This window comes from Chenopodium quinoa, unplaced genomic scaffold (assembly GCF_001683475.1).
Source record: "Chenopodium quinoa cultivar QQ74 unplaced genomic scaffold, ASM168347v1, whole genome shotgun sequence".
In the NCBI taxonomy this organism is placed as follows: Eukaryota; Viridiplantae; Streptophyta; class Magnoliopsida; order Caryophyllales; family Amaranthaceae; genus Chenopodium; species Chenopodium quinoa.
Window position 1 is genome coordinate 4900030 of NW_018743292.1, and position 20925 is coordinate 4920954.

Below are 20925 nucleotides of genomic sequence, written 5' to 3' on the forward strand. Positions count from 1 at the left end.
AAAAAGTTCATCGGGTTGATGTTTTGGTTAATATTTTGAAAGGGAAATGAAAAGCTTTTGGAGAACCTTGAAAGGTCGTTTGCGTAAGCGTCAACTTCAACCAACCATAACTTTTGATCTTATCAACCTTTTGATACGATTCAATTTGGAGACTAAAGTTCGTCTCAAGAGCTTTCCAACGACTGGTCACAAGTCCATTTCCGACAAGAAACGTAGAAGTTACAGCTTCCCAAAGTTAAGCAGTCTAGGCAGGGCATCCTGCACGGACGTGCAAGATGATAGCACGTCCGTGCAAGTCTGCACGTCCGTGCCAAAAGCTGCACGTCCGTGCAGACCTTGGCATTTTGGCCCTCCTGCACGTCCGTGCCAAATTTGGAACGGCCGTGCTTAGCCTTGCACGTCCGTGCCAAATCTGGCACGTCCGTGCAGACCTGCAGTCGAACTCCTTCCTTGTTTTCTCCGTCCTTTTTATTTGGGGGTCATATAAATACCCCTTTAGAGCTCATTTGTACGGGGAGGAGTTTTTTAGAGATTTCCTCTTAGTTTGTAGTCTTAGAACATTAAATTCTCAAATCATTAGTTAGTTCTCAATTATTAGCTTGGAAACATTCAAATTCAATCATTGTGGAAGACAAAATCCACCATTGTTGCTCACTTTGAAGCTTCATAGTAACCATTTCTTACTCATCTTTTCTACTCCTCTTTACTTTGTTGTTAATAATTTTCTAGTTCTTGCATGTTTTGGATTGTTAATTATCTTAATCCTTAGTTTGAACTTGTTCATGAATTGCTTGAAATCTTTAGTTGCTTTAACCCCCATGGATTGTGAGTAGTCTAAATTCTAGGGTTTGGGCAAAACCCTCAATGTAGTCACTAATTACTTGTTGCATGTGCTAATTTGGTTGTTGTGGGATGTTAATTAGTTTAGCTTAAGTGGTTTAATGGCTTAGTTCTTGTATATGGCCATTGCTAGAACTATTTATCCAAGCTTTCTCAACGAAGGATCGAGAGATGAACTTGAGTTAGCTCCCTTATGCTTGATTGACCCGAAATGCCATGAGAATAGGGATTACCGATCAAGGGAATGTTTATGTCATCGTGATTATGCTTTAACACTTGTTTTATGCTATGTAACCACGAGAGTAGGTTGTATTCATGATTCAAGTAATCCCTCTAGCTTGAGAGAGTAGTTGGGTGCTTTAGATGACTTCCCCTAATTTATCCCATTATTTACCTTGATTGTTGCATGCTAATTGTGATTTGTGATGAAATTGAGTGGTATAACCCAAGCCCTAGATTCCTCTAAATATTGTTAACCTCCTCTTAGCTTAGTTGAATTGAATTAGAAGAAGTTACTCAAAACCAACCCAATTTAGAATTCATTTAGCTTATTTAAACGGTAGTACTTGGTGGTTGATTCAACGCCTCTCTTGGGTTCGACCCTTTCTTACCCTTACTATTGTTAGTGAGACCAAGATAGGAGTTATTATCTTTGGTAGGCTCGACGACGGCCTATCAACTTGCCACCTTACCTTTTTCTTATGGAGGATTGTGTCTATTTAGCGGGTGATGTTCGACACTATGCTTTTCTTGCGTCGCGCTTGCAGTCTTCTGGTCTTCAGGCTTCTCTTCTTCGCAATTCTGTTATTGTTGGTCCAGGTCCGGCCTTCTATGGCGCTCTTAGTCTTTATAATAGGACTGTGTAGACTGACATTTTGAGTAACCCTAGTGAGATCGCCGCCCCCAAACTCATGAAGAAATTGGCAGATATATATTTCACGAAGGTCTCTGCATCTGCAGAATCTACTTTCTCCTTATCTCCGCGTCAGGTTGCCTTATGGAAGTTCCAGCAGGGGGATCACACTTTTGCCTGGTTACGAGCGGTCCCGATATCCGGTCTGGGTCAGATTATGAATAGTAAGACTTACCGTTGTGTTCTTTGCTACCGGTTGGGTGTTCCCTTGTTCGCCGTATCGGCACCTTGTTCTGATTGCTCAAGGGTGTTTGATGGGGATATTTATGGGGATCATGCAGTGTCTTGTGCTAGGATGGTGGGTATTAAACATCGGCACAACGTTGTTTGTGATACCCTTGTTGATATTTGTTTCCGCTCTGGGATTTCTGCAAGAAAGGAGGTCAACGTTGGGTTGTCTGGAGGGAACGACGGGGCTCTTCGGCCAGCAGATGTGTTGCTTTACTCTTGGGATAGAGGCCTAGATGTCTGTGTTGACTTGACGGGGTCTTCTCCATTGACACAATCTGGGTTATCTGACTTCGTTCCTGGTCGTGTCGTGTCGGCTGCGTCTCAGCAGAAGCGGGACAAGTATGGGGCGCGTTGCAGGGCTATTGGCTATGGTTTTCTTCCTTTCTCCTTTTCTAATAATAATAATAATAATAATAACTTTGATTTAGATCTTACAACGACGCTTCGATTGCTTTTCGCTAATTTTTTATATTAACTTTTATAATTGAGAGAATTAAAGATTATATGAGATTTTTTTTTTTTTTGAGAAGTAGAGATTATAAGAGAGTAGGAATTTGAGAATATGAGAGTAAGAGAATAGATGAGTTGTGGAAAAAAATGGAGGAAGAAGTGAAGTATTTATAGGAATTAGGAAGCAAAGTAGCCGTTAATATAGTCGTTAATATGGCCGTTTATAGTCGTTTTTTGTTGTTGGAGAAATAAAAAATGTGGCCGTTGTGCACGGGCCGCGGGTCGTGCTGGGCCGTGCCTCGTGTCGTGCCTACGGGCCGTGCTTGTGGGCCGCCCTGCTGACCAAAATTCATGCCGCCCACCCGTGTCGTGCCATGCCTGTGCCGATTTCCAAAAATATTCACGGCACGGCCCACGGCTGGGCAACCGTGCCGCCCGCGTGCCGGCACAGCCCATGCCCACCTCTGCTATTAATACAATAAACATGTTAGTAACTTCAAGAAAGATTAAATCAACAAAGTAAATAAATCAAATAATAATTGAGATATAGATTTGGAACCAAACCGTCAGAATTATCAACCTTTCACGTCGAGGTAGAAGGCAACGTCGAGAAGGGCAAGGAGTATTCAAATCTCGTGAAGAAAGTATGGTGTTTGATAGAGGAGAGTATCAAGGATGTGTTTAGGCTAGGCTAATAATATGAAAAATCAAGAGAGAGGGAAAGTATTAGAAAGGCTATTGGTGATGATTGTTGGTGATTGAAAACGGGGGAAAACGACCTCTATTTATTGGAAAAAGAGGATCGAAGCGATCAGAAAGGATCCGAATTCGAATCGGAATAAAACTCCTTTTTATCGTGGTGCGATAGAAGTATCGTGGCGCGCTAGGTCCATCGCGACGCAATGGTGCTGTCATGGTGCGATGGTCCTACGGTTTTGCGAATTTTGTTTTTATCATAACTTTTGATCCAGAAATCGGAATAAGATAAATAATATATCGTTAGAAAGCTTTGGAAGTCTACCTTCCAACCCAAATATTATATCTTTTGTAGGATAAAAGATATGACCGAAATAGTGGAACATTGTTAGTTTTGGATAAAGTTCGGTATTTCGTTCATATCTTTTTCGTTTCCAATTGGAATTGGTATTATGATGTGTCATTGGAAAGATAATTTCAAGGCTATCCAACCATCCAAGATTTGGATAAAAATTATGAGGCACGAAATTCAGTTTTGACCGGGATTAGGATTATAAAAAAAGAGATGTTTTATTCAATATCAAATTATTAATCTTTATCTTTCGGGAAAGGATTAATTAGAACCTTCTAGAGGATTCTAGATGCTCGTAATAAATCCTTATTGGTTTAGGATTGTGATTAAGGCATTGGACCCTTCTCATGATCATTGGGTCGTAGGTAAGGTGGACCTAAGTCCGGTTTGGGCTCGGTTTAGTATTTTGGCCGTAACTTACTCCTTTTAAGTCGGATTTGGGCTTATATATATCGTTGGAAAGCTCTTTTCAAACTCCATCCAACTAAACAATAATTGGACCAGGATTATTGACCAAAATAGACTGGTTTGGACGTTTTTATAAGTTGGACACGAAATGAGTGATTTTGATTTAAAACATTTTAGGAAAGGTTAGGGACATGGTCAAGGCTTAAGGAAACTTCACGGGACTCTTTAACTCTTTACCAAACTCGTAAATCAAAGACGTGAAAGGTACTCATCGTTGGGTTTGTTTTTGGGGAGACACAATTAGGTGTCTACAGCATCCAAGGTTATTTTTTGCTCATTTGATGATCAAATAAGTATTAACCATCCTTTATTTGTCAAAATAAGCAAAAAATATCTTAGGTGCACCGTGCATTTGGGTGTATATAACAAAATTTTAAAAAAATGGTGTTAATAGATTATTAAAAGTAAAGAATGTAAAAGCAAAAAAATTATAAAAAAATATTTAGCAACTTAAGGCCAATGAACACTTTTACCGTGTGTTTGGATACAAAGAAGGGGAGAGAAGGATGTGAAGGGGAGGGAAGGGAGAAAGATGAGTTTTTCTTCTAAATCTCTTAATTGATGGAAAGATTATTTTTTTGTAATTTAATCACTCCATTTTTCTCCCCTCCAATTCCTTTCCTTCCTCATTTGTTATCCAAATGAAAGATATTTATTGCTCCATTTCCATTCACTTCCTTTCCCTCTATTTCCTTCAATCCAAACAAAGTGTTAACATTAGAAAATTTAAGAAAAAAAGAAATATGTCAAGTAGATTTAGACTGTATTTAACAACCCCTAAAAAATTTCCAGAGTAAGATTTAAGCAAAGTGTTATAAAGTACAGGAGACGGGAGTGCAAATTCATACTCCCTCCGTCCCTTGTAAGCAATTTTCACGGGAATTAATAAACATAAATAAGAAGTAGTAAAAGTACATTCGAAAGGTAAATTTACATTGGGTATGCAAAAAAGTAGAGAGAGAAAGTAATAAAAATACATGGAAAAACAAAATTTACATGGGAAAGTTAAATTTGTACAAATATTGTTGCAAATTGGAGGGAATTTTGGTAAAAAATTAATATTAATGGTACTTGAAAAAAACAAATGAGACTATCATTTTGGGATTTAAAATTGGTCATAAGGAACTATTAATAAGGGACGGAGGGAGTACCACAACTAGGGGTGAGCACGGATCGGATATCTGATCCGAAATTTTCGATCGGATAGTTCGGATATCCAATATCCGACCCATCTAATAATATGGGTTTTTTTTTACAGTAATAATATTGTTAAATTACTTAATTAATAGCAAAATTTAGGAACACCATCAGCCTAATCAGCAAATCAGCCACCGCACCGCAACAACCACCAACCTAATTTCGCCCACCAACACCACTAGTAAGACGCACCGCCAGTCTCGCCCACCAACACCACCAATTTCTTCTTGATGCCACACAAATTCCAGCCACCAAATAAACAATATCGGCCAACAAATACATCAATTTATCATATTGGGAGGTGCGGACGGAGGATTGCGACGGTGGGGAAGGAGGAGGAAGAAGGGGAAGCAGCGGGGTTGGGTTTCGGGAGGGGCTGGGGGATCGCGACGACTGAGGAAGTTAAGGTTGTGATGCGCCGGTCGGAGCAGGAGGATGCTGCCATCGATGGGTTGCCGCAGTCAGGGGGAGGGGGAAGTGGTTGTGCGGTAGGGATGAAGGTGGTTTTGGTTTTTTGTTTTTATTTAAGAAGATGAAGAGGAGAGATAAAGTTAGAAAAATAGGTGAGAAAGGGGGAGAGAAAGTCAGAGGCGGTGGGGGGGTTTGAGAGAATGATTATTAATTAGGGTTAGTAGATTTGGGCCTTGGGCCTTTGGGAAGGATTTTAAATAACCAAGCAATACTTCACCCAAAAAGTAATACGTACCAATAAGTGTTTTTTTTGGATATTGGATCGGATATCCGAATCCAAAATTTGGTTATTCGATATCCGGTCCAATATCCGAAAAAAATCCGGATCGGATATCCATAATTTTCGAATTGGATCATCGGATTTTCGGATCTTCAGATAGTTTTGCTCAGCCCTAACCACAACAACTCAAAAGAAGAGGGAGTACGTAACCACGAGTACATGACTCTCTAGGTCACTGAGTCACTGCTCAGCCTTTTCAAAATTTCCACTCCCTCCAACATTCTCTCTCCTCGATAGATACTCCGAGATTCTTGGTTGTCGATGTTCTTAATTTGAACTTCATTTTTAGGCCTTTTCCACTGGTTGAACTAATTACTGGATTTGTAATTTAATAACCAACGCTCAATTGGGTTTCAATTTCTCAATTCACTGCAATTTCTGGGGTTATCCGTAAAATTTCAAGGTAATTTTCTCTTGAACCATTTCAATTTTTAGGTGGAAATTTTGTGAAAGAATTATCAATTGTTGGAGCTCAGCACTTCGGCTCCATGTTATTAATGGATTATGATAGGTCCTATTTTGCGCATGTTTTAGGTGGGTATCTAAGCTCATTTGATTACAAAATTAGAGATCTTTGGTGCATATTTGCATTATTTGCTTAAGTTGTGCTCTACTACTCTTCATTTGTGTGTTTTGATGAATTTCAGGTGATTTATATGCAAATGGAGTATGGTTGGCTAATATTGAGTATAATAATCATGGAGTATGAAAACATATTGCTTAAGAATATCAAATCATGTGTTCGAGACGAACTTGAGTGAAAATGAAGCAAAACGTTGATGAAATACTTGACAAATATGACACCTGTTCACTATTATGCTCATAACTTTTTGTATACAAATGATAATGGAGTTATTCGAATTTCATTGGAAAGTAGACTTGAAGACCTTTCCAACGATATATTACACATCTCAAACGGAGCTCCGGATATGAAGCTATGACTGATTTAAAATGAGTGATACGCGCAGCAGAGCAGGCACGTCCATGCCCAGAACCAGGCACGTCCGTGCCTGGAAGATAGACTCAACAGCAATTTGCTACGCAGTGTGGCACGTCCGTGCCTCCTGGAATCCTAGTGCGCCAAAGCTTGGAGTTAAATCTTATCTTTTTAGGTTTATTTATATACTCTTTTAGGCTTTGTTTTAATTCATTCATTAATTAATTAAGCATTGTTTTATTTTATTTTCTCTCCTTAAGCACTAGTTCTCCTTTTTTTTTCCAAGTTTTGTAATTCAAGATTCAAGATTCAAGGTTTCTACTTTCAATTTTATTCAAGATTTGGTATTTATTTTTCATCCTTTGTTATTTAATTATGCTTTCATTATTTATTATTGTTTTTGTTTCTTTAATCATGTGTGAGTAGATTCTTTAATTCAAGGTCTAGTGTAGCCCAAGTATTATTGATGCATGAATTAAATCTTTAAATTTTTTGACAACTTTAACAATTGAATTGCTAAATTGATTGTGATTATGCCAATGCTAGGTTAGACGTAACTATAGTATTGCGATTATTCCATTGTTTTTACCACAGCGAGAGCTGGGTATAAACGGATTTGAGTAAATTAATTTAGGGTTTGATTCATAACACGAGAGTAGTTATGTTTGATAATTGGGAAGTGAGAGTAAAGTGTTTAATGTCTTTAATATGCATGATACCATGAGAATAGGATTGATTGTATGATAGGGAAACCATTGATATTCGAGAGAGATCCTTGGTAATTATTAGGGTTTACTTTTCCCCGTTCGATTGAAATCGTATGTTAAGGGTAGAATTACAATTGCATTGATAATAATTGTGGTGAAACTAAGATCTTGGATGTTTTTTTTTAGTATTTGAATTAATCATATTAATTAGTTTGTTTTCGATTTTTTTTCCATATTTTAGAACCTTGGATAATTGATTTTATTCGATTCTTGCTTAGTAGAAATTCGAGTCTGCTTAATTGTTTTGAATCATAGTCTCTTGGGATCCGACCCTTACTTGTCAATCTACATTAGTATTGGTCTGTTAGGTTATTTTTGATAGGTACGCGACACGCCTACCAGATTAAATGCTACAATTTATCCAAATTTGTTAGTTATTGTAGGGTAATTGTAGAATTTGTTTATACTATTCAAATTTATGAAGAAATTTTCTAATAATATCATTCAATTATTTGCAGAAATGGTGGTGTTCGCGGCGAATTAGTGTATCACTGTATCAGGGTATTGGTATGTATTCTTCATCTAATTTCTTATTAGGGTTTTGCAATATTAATTTAGGGTTTTTTCTGCTCTATATTATTATTGTAATATTGCTGGAAATTAATTTGAAGGTAAAAATGAAATAGCCTAACTCATTTAGTATATGCTTGGATGATTAATTGGTTAGAGAGAACTACTGCATTTGAATTGATTTTGAGCTTTTCCAATGGCGGATCCAAGGGGTACACAGAGGTACATGCTTCATGTGCTTGTGTGATTAATGGGTTAGAAAGAACTGTTGCATTTGTATTTGAAACATTGAATGTTTTTTGCTTTTCAAATATTCAATGTTTAATTCATTTTGATTATTTCAATTTTTATTATCTAGCTGTTAGATTAATAAATTACTTCGTATATAGATAATATATGGTTGAATTAGTTTTAGTTTTTTCAAGTGAGTAGTTGAATTAGTTGTTAGATTAATAGATTATTGTCTCCTTATCATTTTATACTTAACTCCGTTCAGTTTCAATTAAATGCTTAATCAAGTAGAAAAAAGTGCTGGCTATTGCTAATAAAAGTTTCTATTGTCGATAATGTCTTGCTTTTCCTATTTAGAATTATACCCACCATCTGGTCGATGAAATGACAGTAGTCTTATTTTGCTCAGTTTCATGGTATTGGTTTTGAATGGCGAAAAGGGTATAGCTTGAAAATTTGGGAGATTGGAGGGGCATGTTAGATTTGTAGTTCTTTGTAATTACTAGACCTTTACTAGTAAAACATGTAGCGGCTGTTACAAGATATTAGAAAGATCCTTTGAAGGCGCTCAAAACATTTAAATCAGTCAGAAAAGAGGAGGGGTTCAAGCATAATTTGTTGACATGTAAATGCATGATAGATAAGTTTGGTTCACATGGGAATTCGAAGCTATTCAGACTTTGCTTTCGGATATGAAAATGGATATTAATTATAGGATTGTACAAAGAGTGTACGTTGGGGCCATCAAGTATTACGGAAAGAAAGGGAGACTTCAACAGGTAGTTGATGTGTTTGAGAAGATGGATTTTTACGAATGTTATCCGTCAGTCATGTTGTATAATGTCATCTTCAATATCTTGGTTGAACATGGTTACTTTATTCAAGCTCGTAAAGTATAAAGATGGATTTGTAATACAATTATGTAATTTATACTTTGGTATTGAACTCTTTTTTTTTTTTTCCTATTGAATTATTTTACCTCATAATATTTTTATTGAGTTCGTACCTCCATTCCCCAAATCCTGGATCCACCAGAGGCAAGGTCGTAGTGGTTATGGGTAGCTGTCAAGTTCTGCTAAAGATTGTGGATTGTAGTGTGGGCTATTATTCTGTGTGAGTGCTGCTTTGATGCTGGGAGGTAAGGTCGGGTTGGGGGATAATGGGTGGCTGCTAGTTGGTTGGCAGGAGGCTTTTGGTTGTGGGGCTGCGGCAGTGTCGAGCAGGCTGCGTGTGGGTAGGCACCATGCAGCTACTAGGTAGATACAGGGGGTGCAACTGTGCGAGTGTCAAAGTGTGTTTTAGTGTTTATGTGAGGCCTCGGTAGCATTTTGCAGGCTGCTTGTGGTTGCGAACTTGCAACTTGCATGTGTCGCTGTTGATTCTACTGGTGTGCAACATATGTGTTTGCAGTCGGGGGTCAGGTGCTGGTGTGCGTGTGTGAAGCTGTGGGGGTGCTGGGTATTTATTGGCGGACCCACATGTAGTCATTGTAGGTCCCAGGACACACTATTTTTTTTTTTTAAAAAAAAATTAATAAAAACTAAAAAATTTAGTGAATTGCTAAAACACGTCCAGTATTTACCGGGTAACGCCCGTATTTTAACATGACTTTATAAACATGCCCCCATACAAAATGTACCCTATTTCACTTTCACTTTCTTTAACCACTATCTAACTTGTTACCCCACAAACCACCAAACAACCATCACCTATGAACAGCTACCACGTCATATTTTGTTTTTAAAAAAATTGCTTTACCCTTCACCAATTAGCGCAAAACGGTGAATGGACGAGTTTAAGGAAGAAACGACGCCACTGGAAAGGTCGTCGGAGCATACGGAGTCGGTGAATGCTCTGAATTTTTGTCGTTTTTTTTAAAAAAAAAATTTAATTTTTTTATTTCGTAATCATAGAAGAAACGCCTTAAATTTTAGAATCACCCTTGGAACGTTCTAAAATTTCAGGCGTTCAAGGGGGGAAACGCCTGAAATTTTAGAATGTTATGGGGGGAAATGCCTGGAATTTTAGAATGTTCCGGGGGAGATTCTAAAATTTCAGGTGTTCCTTCCGTGGAACATTCTAAAATTTCAGGCGTTCGTCTGAAACGACTGTATTTAAAAAAAAAAAAAGTAAAACAAGTACCTGATCGCCAACCCTCTTACCTTTTCGATTTCTTGACATCGTCCCTTATAGCCGGTCGCAACCCTTGGTGGCGACGGAATTGTAGTGGCTTTGCTTGGTGGTGACGGAATTGTGGTGGTTTGCTTGGTGGTGGTTGTGGATGAAATTTTTAAGGTGAAGAGAGAGAAAAGTAAAAGTGAAAGTAAAAGAGAGAAGATTGAAGAATTATTTAAGTATGAGTTAGTTTATTTAAGTATGAGTTAGTTAAGGGGGTTCATATAAAAATACAGGCGATAAATAACGATGAAGTTTAGTACCCCCAAAATTTATTACTAATGTTATTTTTCTTTTTTCCCCTTTAGATCTATTTCACGGTACTCCTTCCTCTCTCTCTCCTCCATTGAAGCGTACTCGAAATTCTCCATTGAAGGGGCTTCTGAGCTTTCTCTCCTCCATTGAAGCAGTCTCTAAGGTTAGATGCTTCTTTTTCTTTAATCATCTAATATTAATTTTGACAATCTAGTGTTAATCGTGTATTTAATTGTCAGTATATACTCAATATAGGGTTCTTCGAAGTTGGATAATTGAACTATCGGTCATAGATACTCGAAGAATTTAACGTAACTTTTGGAGTCTAGTTTAATAATTGAGTCAATTTTGGTTGAATCTATGCCATTTCCGCTCTTGGGGGAATAACCGCAGTTGGTGCTCCCTTAGGCATTTAGCAGGGCCGTACTACCTACCGTCTTCTGCTTCTTGGCCTTGGCTTGCAATGAGTCCTCCTTTCCTTTCTATCAAATAGTATTCATAGTAAGACTTGCATGTCTTAATCATATAGACTAAGTGAACGAGGTACAGAGAAAGCGAATGTTACTCACCCGCCCGCCACTGCTAATGTGTTGCAGGGTTTGGTTTGTCAAGCGTACTCGAAATTCTCCATTGAACCGGCTCCTGACTTTCTGAGCTTTCTCTCCTCCATTGAAGCAGTCTCTAAGGTTAGATGCTTCTTTTTCTTTAATCATCTAATATTTATTTTGACAATCTAGTGTTAATCGTGTAATTAATTGTCAGTATATACTCAATTTAGGGCTTCGAAGTTGGATAATTGAACTATTGGTTATAGATACTCGAAGAATTTAACGTAATTCTTGGAGTCTAGTTTGATAATTGAGTCAATTTTGGTTGCTAATGTGTAATGTGTTGCAGGAGGGTGGTTTCGGTGTTGGTGCAGGGGGAGGGGGTGGCTGTCGGGGCTGGGCTGGGGGGTGGCTATCGGGCTGGGTGGGGAATTGTTTCATTAATTTGCTTGTTCAGTGAGGAAAATTAATTTGCAACATGTTTATTGAACTTAAAATTGCTATTATTTTTGGCTTTGTTGAATTTGGATTTCTTTTCAAATTGATGTTCATTAATTCTGTTTTTGATTGTATGATATTTCTGTGATAGTTGGATTAATAGAAATGTTATGTATTTCCTTCGGCCCAAAATTAAAGGAATTGTGTTGAAATAACAAGCTTTTACATCTTTATCATGGTGCAAAGTAGTTTTTTTGTTTGTTATCATTGTGGGAAATTTGAATAAGTTAAACATTTAGATTGATTTATCTAATTCAACCTTTAACTTCAATTTCAGAATGAAAAGAAAAACAACTCAAGATATTTCAAGTTTTTTTACTGAAAAAGTGCCTACTCTAAATCCTCCTCCTCCTCAAAATGATACTCCTCCTCCACAAAATGATCTACCTATTAATCAAAAGTATTTTTCTTTTGTTCATTATACAAGCTTTGACTATTTTTTGATATTATATGCCGTCGATGGACGATGATGGGACAACCTATTAATCAAATCCTGAATCCGCCACTATGGGCATAGCGTGTAGTTGCATTGTAGTTATGTCACTTATGTGTGCCCATCATCTTGATTTCTAAATGCTTCATTTGATGCAGGTGTTGGTGGCAATGGATTGTTTGGTGTTGTAAAATCTAATGGAGGGAAAATATTATTTGAAGTTTAGAAAAATCATGATTGTGATTTTTGACTATAAGTTGCTGACATTTATTTTTGTTATCAATATAGTTCGCTGTACTAGTGAGTAATTGACTTATTCGTCAATCATTGACTCTATGACTTGTTGTAGCATTAAGTTCATTAGATGTATTATTATGATTTAGTTGGACTTGGACTTTTGATGCTGACATTGTAGTACTTTATATCATTACGTGGGTTTGTGCGGAAATGGTTTATCATGAGAAAAAAATGTTGGGACCTTTTTTTTTAGACATACCCAGAAGACTGTTACTTCCATTGTCATTGATTTGTTACACTAGAAATGTAGGAATTTGGGGGTATTAGTCGTATATGCTTTCTTTAAATTGCTGTATGACTAATACCCCCCGAATATTGAACAGCAATTTAAAGAAAGCATATTTTGCCTTTATGATGCTCCCAAATTACTCGTGTGTATTTGGCAATTGAAGCACTATATGATTAGTGTCTGCCTTTTGTTTATATTTACTGCGAGACTGACCATCAACTTGATTGGTGGTTGGAAAATCTCTTGATTTTATTCAACTATAATTTATGCTTATAGTCTGCTTTACTATGTAACGATGTTAGTTGCACACTATGCTAACTATTCTGAGTTTTTGCTTCTTCCCAGAGTAAAGAGGATGAAAGTTAACATTTTACAATGGCATGCTGTAGCTTCATGGACCTGGGATGCCCAGGATGAAACATGCGGAATATGTAGAATGGCCTTTGATGGTTGTTGTCCAGATTGCAAACTACCTGGTGATGACTGCCCATTAAGTATGTGACTTTCTTTTTATTTTTTTGTAAACTTTGACTTCTTTTGATACCTGAGTGATTTTCTAATTGTCCTGTTGAATGGTTAAAGTGCAAATAGATATGCTGATCGAGTGCATTATGCGTATATAGACATCAGTGCGCCTGATCTAGTGTTTTGGCAATCTTTTTATTCAGAGTAGGAAATTTGCTCAATAAAATCCACTTAACATCTAGTATTCCAGGTGTTTTGTCTTTTAAATATGACAGCACACTCTTCTGGTGAGATTCAAGTATGTGTTTGCAGTACTGAAATAGAGCCTGTACTCTATAGGAGAAAAAAATAAAAATTGATAGTGATACATTGAGATCTGAAATGTATATGGTAATGTTGGTCTGAATCATGCAATTTGGTGGTGGATAGTGGGAATGAAGATGAAATGTGGTGAAAATGACATTGCTCATCTGGGTTAACTGGTTAAGTTATTTAAATAGTAGCAGGCTGCTGATTAACTGGAAAACAACTCCTCTGAAGTTGATCCGTGCAACCTAAACCCTATTCATCTAGTATGCTCATATGGCATAGGTCACTTGTCATCTTATGATCTTTTCCTCTGATCTCAGGATCTTCTGGATTTTAAATCAGAAATCAGAATACAATCTATGCCAAATGATGTATATGGTGATGATATAGTACCAGGTTGGTTGGCAAAACCAAAATGGTATTGGCATGGATTGGTTGCCTTTTTGTCAACTGCTATGCTTTTGTCCTTTATCAACCTCTCTTCTCGCTATCACTTTCAGAAATAGAACAAGCCATCTCCATTATGGAGAGAGAACTGTAAGTACGAGGATCCCTTCCCATGCTGAGGATAACAATTGGGATCAATTGTGACCAATGCTATAGGTGTTCACCAGGAGGAATTTGTCCATATCAGAGGGCTAATTAGAAGAAAATCAAACTTTGATGCCCAGAGCTCTAGACGATTTGAAGTTCCAGTTGAGGACTTGAACCCACCATCAACTGCTTTTGCGTTAAACTTTGTAAAGCATTCTGTTTGTTTCTGTGAACACAAAAAGAGCCTAATTGTGCTTGTGTTCTGAGGTGTCTAATATTTTACATGTGTGCATGGATTTACCATGGACTGTTTATACTTCCTCAACTAGCACAGGGAACAGATAGACAGTGTGTTTGTGTGTGTGAATTTCACTATTTTGTGAAGTGTTTTGGCTTGAGTGGCGTCCTTGTGTGTCCTTATCTTGAAATTTTACAATTATGAGGTTGGGCGAAACTAATGATGTTTAATGGTTGCAGTTTGGGGGCAATGCAACCATGCTTTTCATCTACATTGCATCTTGAAGTGGGTGAATTCTCAAACTTCTCAAGCTCATTGTCCTATGTGTCGTCGGGAATGGCATTTTAAGGACTGATCATTTCTTCACCTGTTCTTTCTCAATTATCACCATCTGGTGGAAATTGGCATGTTATTGCAGTGACTAACTGACTATGGTATAACTCTTAACCTATCTTATGTGGCGATATCTGTTTCAGCTTCAATCTCGTTTGATACAAGTGGTTGGTATTATATCCTATTTTGTGGAACAACTCACAAACTTTGCTTCAGTTAGCTATTCCAAAACTTCTCTTTAACTTGGTGTAATGACATGATTGAACTTGGTAGATGATTGAATTTACAGGTCATCATATTAGTTTGCACATTTTTTTTTTTGTTGATCATGATTAAATTACTTATAGTTTCATGATTCACGAGGAGCCAAGTGGCATGATGGAGCGATGGAAAATCAAAATCAAAATCAAAATCAATTTGAGCTGTAATTGGAACTTAAGTGTCAAAAATTGGAGCGCAGTCTCTTTCAATCCATGTAGATGAGGAATTGTACCTGTAAATGCTGTGAACAAGTATACTACTATGGTCATATGGGTCCTTTTCTCTATTTTTGTATAGATTGTTTTGGTTTTTTCCTCTCTTTCTGTCTTTTCTGTACAGGGAAGAATATAACGTGACAAGCAATTTTTTGTTGTTATTTTTGTGATTTGATGGTGATATACATGTTTCTGGTTCTTGTTGGTGATACATGGTGACTTGATGAGGTTCTTGTTGTATGATCCTGAGATACTACTTACCTGTACTCGTAGCATCTTCGACTGATAGAATTAGTTTGGGTGGGGGTAGATGGCTGAGATACTAAATAATCCTAGACCCGTCTTGATCTCTTGGATGATAATATGTTTAGTTGTTTAGGCTTGAGGATGATACCTGAGATCGATTCTATCTACCATACCAGTCATAGCTGCCTCAAATGAAACCTTTAGACAGTTTCAAAATGAGCAAGGACATAACCAACTGCTATGATTTGGGAAGGTGACCGATTACAATTAGAGAAAATTAGATTCGAGGGACTGATTCAAACTTTGTACTAACTGTAAGTTGATACTTCTACAATAGAGTATGAAACATATTCACGGGCCTCAACCATTAGTTTAAGCTTTTGGTTTAGATGGTCTATCATGGTTTCAGAGCCAACGTGATATAAAAATCACGGGTTCGAATCTCATCCACCCTCACCTAAGTGGAATATTAAGCGCTGGGTATGAAAAGGGTCTATGCTGTATTCACACTTCAAGCCCAATGGGCTCTCGTGTTAGGGAGCGTGATAGAGTATAAAATATTCATGCCTTTTTCTGGGCCTTAACCATTAGCTTAAGCTTTTGGTTGAGATGGTCCATGATATTCTAGTAGATTTAGTGAAGCTACTTCGTTTAAAATTATGGGGATTTTAAGATTTTCCCATATGATCAAAAATCAATTTTCATAAAATCAATTTTCATACAGGTTTCAATTGGCCAACTTTTGTGCCAATAATTAAAAAATCAAGACTAGACAAACATAACTAGACACTAGTAGATACATAAAAGTACCATTTCATAATCAGCAATTTTCACTTTAATTTCATCAAGAAATCCATGTAGCAAATCAACGGCGAACAATTTCATACATTATAAAAAAAAAAAAAAAAAAAAAAAGGTACTATTGAAAGTGAAAACAAGGCCGATTCAATGAATAACCAATCAAACTAAACAAGAAATTTCTGCTGCATACTCATCATCAACGACAACGAGCATCCTTCACACCATTTCTGCTCAAAAACAAAAGTCCTCTTGTCAATGTATGTTCAACTAGAAGCATTATTAAGTTAATAAGAAAAACGTGACAAAAGCTACATCTTATTATAAAAATGTCTTCTATTACTTCGGGGTTGTAAGATGGTTGCACCAATGAACGCGTAAGATACTTATAGTTATTTAATAACATGCTTAAGTAACACCTATTTTTTCTGCATTTTCTTTCAAAGTCATAACCCTACTTATCTTGTATGTAGCGTGTTACAATTTTGTTTTTATTATTACTTGTCTTATTTTGGTTTTTTTCCAATATAAAAAGTGGTCCAACTAAATGATTTATAATCATCAAATAAATCCCTCGCACTAGTGGCCAATACTTATTATCAGGTGCTTATGTCGGTATAGGCAGAAATCATGTATTATAATTTATAATTGTTTTTTTGGAAACATTATAATTTATAATGTTAATAAACAATGTTTTCAGATACTTGGGGATTCTTTGGTACGGTTGATGAACTAACCATTAATGGGAAGTCAAATAAGATGTGCGGTCAAATTGTATATGATGTATTACAAATTGTATATTTGTATTATACTTCCTCTATTCTAATAATATCGCAACAAGAATATGTTAAATATTTATAAAAAGTTGATAGTTTGAAAGTATTGTATGTATACTATATTTTGCTTAACATTTAAATCATATTATATGCATTTTGTCCAAAGTATTATACAAGTAAAAAAAAGCGTAATTGACTAGAAGAGGAAATGAAACACGTACAAGGAGTGAAGAGATCATCTGAGGATGACATAGAGTGCATAAAGAATTCCAGGGAGGTACCCCAATAACGTCAGCACCAAACAGATCCAAAACTCAACCTGTTCATATCAATCGAATAAATACTTGTATAATATTAGTTTTGGCTTAGCCAAATATTTTCACAAAATCATTTAATTTTCTAACCATTAATCAAACAAATAATTACCCCCCGTCAAAAAATAAAAAAAATTCAATCAAACAAACAATTACTCGGTATTCATTATTCTTTTGAAGGATTCAAATGAATCACATATATACGAGTACTACGGAGCACTCATATTAAATAACATGAAATTTTGATAGAGTGCCACGTATCTTTTTCTTTTACATTGGTTTTTGATTTCATGCCCCTTAAAAACTCTTTCTTTTCGAATTGATTAATAATTTATTAATTACGTATTTTTATCTTTAAAAATTTAAGAACGTATTGAAATTGAAGGGCTTTTAAAATTGTTCAACACCACAAAACGTTAAACCTAGCACTTCGTATAATTTTAAAGACAAGTATCGTATTATTAAAAAATCCTAATTACTTCATAGATCACTACAACACCTACTTCTTTGAATTCTTCCTTTCCAATAAAAAAAAGAAAAATGATATCTTCTAAGATAAGTTAAAATCCCATTTTTTATAGTCATAACCTCCTTTATCTCTAAACCACCAAGACATAGTTAAAAAATTACGATCAATACACACATAATTTTTTGAAAGTATGTCTTAATACTAATCACATAAAAATTATTAAAGAAGAATTTTGGAGCCTTATTGAATATTGACCAAAAAAAATGTCATGTATCGAAGACAATTAATTCCTCAAATTTTTGGTTATAAACAAAATCCATTATTTATACACCTAATTGATTTAAAACAATTTACGAAACAATAAGGGAAAAAGAATAGAGCGTAACAAATTAAAATAGGTGCGAAAAATATATATACCTGGCAGCCAAACTTCAAGAAAACACCAAGAGGAGGCAGAATGATGGCAAGAATGACGTCGATGAAAGTTGCTGTACTCATTTTTGGATTTGGAAATTGAGAGAGTTTTGAGTAAGAGACTTAATAATAATAGAAGTATAATAATGAAAAATGATATTTGGTACAAGTATCTCAATGTCTCTAGAGTGTATATATAGTGAAAAACTGACTGTACCACGTGTCTACAGCTCATTTGTCCAACTAGGTTTGACACTGTTAAGTAAAGGGGCTTTAAACCGTTATCCCTTTACAAAATTTGGAGTTTTTTTTATATTAATAAACTATGTCGGCCAATTGGTTGGTAGATCCTACATATTTGCCAAAAAAAAAAAAAAAAAAAATTCAACACTTAATTCTTTTCATTGTTGCTGATCAATTTTATCTACAGTACTATAAAATTCACTTTGCAATGAATTTTTTTTTTTTTTTAAAGGATTACGGAGTAGAACACTTGCAAAGTTGCTGTAGACATCAGAGCATCTCCAATGGTATACAAAAAGAATCTGATTGCTAATTAAATAAAATTGCAAGCATGTAGCTTACCATTGGAGTGGCAATATTGATGTAGCTAGATTAAGCAACCCTGCTCAAACAAGTTAATTAGACTATCTCCAATGGTGAGACTTAAGGAAGTTTTTTAGGAAAGAGAGAATATTTTTTGCAAAGGATACCAATAAGTTGGTATCTAAACTTAGCAACTCTATAAGAAAGTTGCTAAATTTAGATATTCAAGTCTCAACTTTGAGTCTCATTTGACAAAAAGTGTGGGCCCATATTATACAGTAATATATTTTGTAATTTATTTAAGTTTTAATTTTCTTTTCTTTTTTTGGAAAAACTACAATATGGATTTAATGGTCTATAAATTGAAAGTAACATTAGTATACTTTAGATATTCTTACCATTGAGAAATTAGACTTTACATGTGTTGCTAGATTGAGAAGTGGATTGAGTATCACCATTGGAGGTAAAAAATAACTCATTTTGTATTTCAATACTCAGAGTTGAACCTTACCAGTGGAGATGGTCTTATGTTGCTAGATTTTTTAATTTAAAGAAAATTTTATCCACTTAAATTATGACATGTATATGATTAAAACTATTTTATTTATTTATTTTTCCAAGCTACAATATGCTATTGCTCACCATTGAAGCACTTGGTAGCTTAAAAATATACTGCTTAAAATTTCGATGTATCAAGATACCTTGTAGCTCGTTGAAAGTGCTCTTATATATCTAAGCATAATTTGTTATGATAGTAAATTTCCATCGATCCCAAAGTTAGAGAAATAATACTTTAAACTACATATGAGGTGTTTAATACAAATAGGTCTTTCTTCTCCAATGTGTGACTATTAACATGTGCAAAAGCAACACAACATGAAATTTGAAATGAGTTTCCCATAAACGTAACTCTAAAGTCGGCCGAATGTAAATAGACATGTTGCCAGTGATATTGATGGAGAGTGAATTTTCTAGTTAATGTCAATGGATAGCATAATAATAATACCTAGGATTGACTTCTTTTTTTCCTTCTCTAACTAAAATTGGTACAATTATTAGGACAATCTCCTTCCCCCAAAGTCACAATATTATTCACACTTAATATGGTTGTTAAAAGTTAGGCTAAGAACAAAAAGGCGGGGGTTATGTACTTATGTGTCAACGAATTCTCTACTATCTCCAATAAAACTATTGAAAATTTTACAATAATTACCTTTAAAATGACTACCATTATACTTAATTTTCTACTACGTATATATATCAAGTCTTTCAACTACTCACAATATATTGCATGGACTATTATGCACTTATGGAGTAAACCAATTTATTTGAAATATAATGAAGTTTTTTCACGAGTATTTATTGATATACAATATACATCGTATATAAGATAAAACATACTAGTATAGGATCTTGTGAAATTTGTAATAATAATGTGTATTATTGTAGATACACGTAATATAATTAATATCACATGGACTTATGGAGTTAACTTGTGAAGTAGTATAACTTACTTGAAATACTAAAAAAAACAATTGGAAAGAGGTGCATAAATGCTACAACTGGGCCGGTGCATACATGGTGCAACAAGATGCCTGGGCTCGTGTACAAGCTGTAGTATCTTGCAAAAGCTACCTAGTGGAATACTCGTATAATGCAAAACATTTATACTTATATTTTTTCTTATATGATATGATATGTTGCGCATCTCATACGGTTGATGCTTATTCCCCAATTCATGATGAGCCGTTTAGTGGTCAAATACATTGAATTGGTTTTTTAACGAATTAAATGATGACACCCATTGTATACAAGTTTATGCGTATTATAAGAAGCCAGTGATGAGTCGATGTGTCATATGTTAGTCTCTTAAACTTGGATAATGAAAAATGATTAATTAACATTAATAGTAGGCATAGCTTATAAGCAACATTATTGATTAATATACACCTAGAAATACATAGAGTTATACACTGAGGTTTTATAAGAAGTAAAGTACTTTACAAATACAAAGAATACTCTTCACGCTAAATCAACACATACATATATAATTGACAATGAATAACCAATCAAACTAAATTTAAGAGAAGAGAAGAAAAAAAAAAAAAAAAAATACTCTTCACGCTGAGGTCGAGGGTCCTTTTCCACGTCTTACCTCTTACCTGCTCAAAAATGAAATTACAAAATTTAAGAGAAGAGAAGAGAGAAAAAAAAAAAAAAAAAGGTGGG

The 20925-nt window shown here is 35.4% G+C and overlaps 2 protein-coding genes across 4 annotated transcripts; one reads left to right on the forward strand and one right to left on the reverse strand.

Moving 5' to 3' along the window:
• Positions 1-10726: 10726 nt before the first annotated feature.
• LOC110736576 (anaphase-promoting complex subunit 11) lies at positions 10727-16294 on the forward strand. 3 transcript variants are annotated; one of them, XR_002514254.1, is made up of 5 exons: positions 10727-10936; positions 11370-11459; positions 13124-13272; positions 14564-14758; positions 15005-16294. XR_002514254.1 is itself a non-coding variant. In XM_021916830.1 (4 exons), exons 3-4 carry the CDS (start codon positions 13134-13136, stop codon positions 14677-14679), a joined length of 255 nt encoding a protein of 84 aa, XP_021772522.1. In that variant the 5' UTR covers positions 10727-10936; positions 11370-11459; positions 13124-13133; the 3' UTR covers positions 14680-16294. The 3 variants fall into 3 exon arrangements, 2 of the variants coding, with proteins under 2 accessions (XP_021772522.1, XP_021772523.1); XM_021916830.1 differs by having other exon boundaries at positions 14564-16294; XM_021916831.1 differs by lacking the exon at positions 11370-11459 and having other exon boundaries at positions 10728-10936; positions 14564-16294.
• LOC110736577 (hydrophobic protein RCI2B) lies at positions 16163-18333 on the reverse strand. Its single transcript, XM_021916832.1, has 3 exons — positions 18154-18333; positions 17175-17272; positions 16163-16407 (listed from the first exon to the last, which is right to left on the reverse strand). Exons 1-2 carry the CDS (start codon positions 18232-18234, stop codon positions 17189-17191), a joined length of 165 nt encoding a protein of 54 aa, XP_021772524.1. The 5' UTR covers positions 18235-18333; the 3' UTR covers positions 16163-16407; positions 17175-17188.
• Between the last annotated feature and the right edge of the window lie 2592 nt (positions 18334-20925).